Source organism: Priapulus caudatus, unplaced genomic scaffold (assembly GCF_000485595.1).
Source record: "Priapulus caudatus unplaced genomic scaffold, Priapulus_caudatus-5.0.1 Scaffold184, whole genome shotgun sequence".
Classification (NCBI taxonomy): Eukaryota; Metazoa; Priapulida; class Priapulimorpha; order Priapulimorphida; family Priapulidae; genus Priapulus; species Priapulus caudatus.
Window position 1 is genome coordinate 53,316 of NW_014577245.1, and position 5,127 is coordinate 58,442.

Below are 5,127 nucleotides of genomic sequence, written 5' to 3' on the forward strand. Positions count from 1 at the left end.
GAGAGAGAGAGAGAGAGAGAGAGAGAGAGAGAGCGCGAGAGAACGAGAGAGAGGGATAGAGAGAGAGAGAGCGAGAGAGAGAGAGAGAACGAGAGAGAGAGAGAGAGAGAGAGAGAGAGAGAGAGAGAGAGAGAAAGAGAGAGAGGGATAGAGAGAGAGAGAGAGAGAGAGAGAGAGAGAACGAGAGAGAGAGAGAGAGAGAGAGAGAGAGAGAGAGAGAGAGAGAAAGAGCACCAAGAGAGAGAGAGAGAGAGAGAGAGAGAGAGAGAGAGAACGAGAGAGAGAGAGAGAGAGAGAGAGAGAGAGAGAGAGAGAGAGAACGAGAGAGAGAGAGAGAGAGAGAAAGTGCGCGCGAGAAAGAGAGCGAATGAGAGAAAGTGCGCGTGCGCGCGAGAGAGAGACAGAGAGAGAGCAAGCGCATGCGAGAGAGAAAGAGAGAGCGAGCGCGTGCGAGAGAGAAAGAGAGAGAGAGCGAGCGCGTGCGAGAGAGAGAGAGAGAGAGAAAGAGAGAGGTGGCCACTAACTACCAAATCATGCGGGGGTATCGAAGAACACGAATCCCGGACCCTCGATTGAGCGCGCGGTGCGCTTATGTAGTTAACGAGTTTCCTCGCAACCTATATAGGCTGGCTGCTCCCCACAAATTCTCGCCATGATTGGGAGCTTATTTGGAAAAGGCCAATCATTTGTATTATTTCAATGTATCACCGGCAGCGGTCAGCGCGGCAGCAAAAACGATAGAATGCTGCGAGATTACGTCGCCAGAGGGCTGCGACTGTGAGGGTCGTTCCCGAGTATTCCAGAGGGTCGTTCCCGACTGTGAAATTTCGCGCCATTTCCTGACCATCACATCTCACGTCTTTACCTTTTCTGGTATTTATGCTTGCTCTGTATAATCTACTGTGCACAACGAACAGGAAGGACGGTTTAGTAACATCTATATAGCTTTTTGAAGTAGATGCGAATTAGAAAATAATTCAGCAGCAATACAACATGCCAGCCGTTGCACGAACAAGTTTAGTTAGAAAGGCTGCGAGTTTAAAATGGAATCATAGTGTGAGGCTGCATTGACAAAAGTCAACCGGTGTCTGCGTTAGTGTGTACGCAATTTAACACTTGTTGAACTACTCTGAATTACTCATGTAAGAGGTGTGTCGGAGTGCGGAGGAGTGGGTTGTTGGTAATGCATGTATTGCAAGCAGAAACATTGTGCGCGTCTGTCCTGCTAAACAGGTGATGGTATTAGATTACTATTTTAAATTCAAAGTGTGTGTGTATGTACATGAAAATTGCGAGAAGGTTATTAAGATATGTCGGATAACATCACACGTGAGTAGAGACTGTAATCGTGTGAACAAGGAGCTCGTGTAGGATTTTTACATATTCAGCCGTGCAATGATGCAACAGAAGTATCCGGCATCAAATGTATGTGTGTGTGCGTGCGTGCGTGCGTGCGTGCGTGCGTGCGTGCCTGTGTGTGCGTGAGTGCATGCGCGCATGTGTGTATGTGGGTGCGTCTACCTGTGTCTGCGTGTGCGCGTGCGTAAATGCCCATGTGCGTGCGGTGGCAGGTGCTATGCGTGCGTGTGCGTGTGTGTGTGTGTGTGCATGCGCGGTGTGTGTGCAGGTGTGCACGCGTGGCGGTGTGTGTGTTATGCGCCGTTTGTGTGGTCTGCGTCTGTGTATTATCATTTACCGAGCAAAATTCAACCAACGAGTAGGAGACACCAACTTACCAAGGCTGTACTTAAACTAAGCACCATGGAAGACCAGCAGCCAGGGAGCATATATTCAACTATAGTGTCAGTCAACGTATTAAGAAACTTTGCACTGCATAGCAGAAGGTAAACAAAGTTCTAAAACTAAACATCTAAACAACTGCCTAGCAAGTGTAACGGCAGCGCGGTCTGCTACGAATGGATCAAAGCTATGTCACTTCTACAACATTAAACATCCTTGCCTAATAGATATGGTTACCTACCACGTTACATAGAAGAAATATATATACAAAAATGTAAAAATTTTAATTTAATAATTAACTCACGATGGGAGTTAATAATTAGAAACTTTAACTGTGATTATATACAGCTCATTATTTCCTTACTTGGTAAATGCCGAATCATTACGTCATTAATAAATCCAAGACAGCTTTGTCTGTTTCCCATGGCAGTCACCATCTGAGTTCACTTAACACCCGAAACGAGTTAATTGCGCTGATAGCAATATATATGGAGAATGTTTCGAGAGAAAATATTTGAATTCGGAAGCGAAAAACGACGTCCTTTCTAACAGGTTTTACAATCCAGAACATTTGTCAGACGAAAAAATTGCGAAAATCGAACGGCAGCCGATCATGACAGATGGGGCTGAACACAAACTGTGTGCATATTTCGCACGCGTATATATACCGGTATATACGCAATCTAAATATACTGCGAGAACCGTCTTCTGCCGCTGTCTCTCAACAAGCCGAAATTATCTTGTGTGTTTGATATATATATATATGTCCTTATCAATTCTGCATATCATATATAATGCATATCATTTATATTATTATATCTTAATATAGTTATATCTATATATTATATATATATATATATTACTATTATATTTTATATATATATATAGTTATAATCATATTCGATACATTATATATATGATAGTATCATATATATATCATATCTATATTATGTACTCTTGATATATATATATATATATATATATATATATATGTGTTTGCGTTTGTGTGCGCGTATGTGAGTGTGCGTGTGTGTGTGCGTGCGTGCGTGCGTGCGCGTGTGCGTGTCAGGTATGTGAATGTGTGAGCGCGCGCGCGTGTGTGTGTGCGTGTGTGTGCGTATGTGTGTGTGTGCGTGCGTGCATGTGTACATTATACGTTTAAATGAGCGGGGAGGGGTTATTTGTGCAGGTTCTTATACAGTCACTCCCGGTTTACTAGATTTATTATCTGTAATTCGTACATCGACGTAAAATCATTTTCTGTTACTTTCGATAAAGCATGCAGACCACACTAAGTACTAGACGAGAGAAGCACTGTATTTCTCTTAAATTATGCGCGCACTGCTGAACTTTAGTACTAAAACTAAGTAATTCTATTATCTGTTCTGTGCACATTCAGAATAAACCGCAATCATGGCGCAGGCACATGCCCGAGATAATAATATAAAATTCTTATATTACGATGAAGTTTATCCTAATGAAAACACGCATAGCGATATAAATACCATCCATCCATCGCACGACTTTCTCTAGCTCTCAAGAATTTTAAAAGCATTTCACAATAATCGAGAGTATAAATAGAACAGTCGTTATTTTCTAAGTTCAGCCACCTAGCTTCTAAGTTCAACCACCGAGGGCCTGTTTCACAATTTAATCGCAAGGAAATCTATATTTAGGCGCAATATATAGGCCTGTTTTTCCCATTTAAACACTTAATAATATATATATATATAAATATGGAGACAGAGGGAGAGGGAAGAGGAAGAGAGAAAGAGAGAGAGAGAGAGAGAGAGAGAGAGAGAGAGAGAGAGAGAGAGAGAGAGAGAGAGAGAGAGAGAGAGAGAGAGTGAAAGTGAGAGTGAGATCGACAGAGAGGGAGAGTTAGGGGGAAGAGAGAGAGAGAGATGGGGGGGGGAGAGAGAGAGAGAGAGAGAGAGATAGTCGAACTCGAGAGAGATAGATAACTATATACTCACATGTTGTTTTCGATGGTTCCTGCCCAGCGCACGTTGGGGCAGCCGATGCCCATGAGTATGAGGTTGCCTAGCGACCACACGATAGCGCAGCTGAGCACCAACACCATCACTCCTCGAGGTTCCAGCCGAAAGCGCTTGACCAGCCACCCGCCGGCAAGTGTTGCCAGTGCCATGGCCAGCACGGCGACAATGCCTGCAATCACGCAAAGAGACAGATCGTCAACAACACGTTAGCGCATTGATTTCTTTTGGGAATACTGGAATCTGTTGGGTAGGGGTCACCTAGAAAACGTGCAGCTCTATCAGGGTGCGAAATTAACGGGAGTCCGGAGTCAAATACTCCCTGATTTACCGTCTGACTCCCTGATTTGACATATGCAGGAGTCCGTGTGACTCGCTGGAAATTCTGCTATATACTAACAAGTTCGTTCCGGAGCACGGCCTCGCGGAATTACCGTATTTTCTCAGCAAAATGTCCAAAGAGAATTTGGCAGACGTGCAACTGCATGAATCTTCAAAATAAGCACATCCATTATTGTTAATATCTTTAGTTTTGAACTTCAGACTGCGGACTCCCTCATTTTGCTGCGGACTCCCTCTTTTTAAGTTAATTTCTACCCCTGTCTGTGCATGCACAGACGGTGCTGCATTCCCCTGATAGAAAGGAATCCAACAGTGTCTCCACCCTGTCTCGCAATCCCCCTCCCTCTCCCTCTCTCTCTCGCGCGCGCTGTCTCTCGCTTTCTTTCTATCTCGCTCTCTCTTTCTTTCTTGCTCTCTCACTCACTCACTCTGTCACTCTCACTCTCACTTTCACTCTCTCTCGCGTGCGCGCTCTCTCGCTTTCTCTCTCGCATGCTCTCTCTCCCTTCCCCCTCTCTCCATCTCTCTTTCTCTCTCCCCCTCTCGCTTCTCCAGTCGTGCTTTATGGTAACCCACAACGCGGCAATGGTGTGCCAATTGGAACGTAAAAATAACAGAAAATTGAGAGGATAGAATTTCTTTTTATGCGTAAACAAACACGGATTAAATGATTTCCCTAATTAACTTCACGTTACGTCACTCTTTTGGTATTTTCACTTTGTTAATTTTTGGTCAGAACTACCGCGAAACAAAGCACCCACTCTCCCCACTACGTAATCATTTTGCAAACAAATCATTACCGAATTAAAACTATTCATACTGTGCGTGAAAACTGGTCTCAAAGGGTTATGGCTGAGAGAGGGAGAGCGAAAGAGAAAGAGAGAGAGAGAGGGGTGAGAGGGAGAGGGAGAGTGAGTATAAGAAAGAGAGAGCGAGAGAGAGAGAGAGAAAGAGAGATAAAGTGAGAGGCAGAGAGAGAGAGAGAGAGAGAGAGAGAGAGAGAGAGAGAGAGAGAGAGAGAGAGAGAGAGAGAGAGAGAGAGAGAGAG

General features: G+C 44.3%; 1 protein-coding gene across 1 annotated transcript in view; it reads right to left on the reverse strand.

Annotated features, from left to right (window-relative positions):
• LOC106806890 (solute carrier organic anion transporter family member 4A1-like) overlaps positions 1 to 5,127 on the reverse strand; it is a 38,778-nt gene that overhangs the window by 24,367 nt on the left and 9,284 nt on the right. Inside the window, exon 2 of the mRNA XM_014809031.1 lies at positions 3,717 to 3,909. Within this exon, the coding sequence (XP_014664517.1) occupies positions 3,717 to 3,889 (173 nt within the window). The 5' untranslated portion in view covers positions 3,890 to 3,909. The remainder of the gene's footprint in view (positions 1 to 3,716; positions 3,910 to 5,127) is intronic.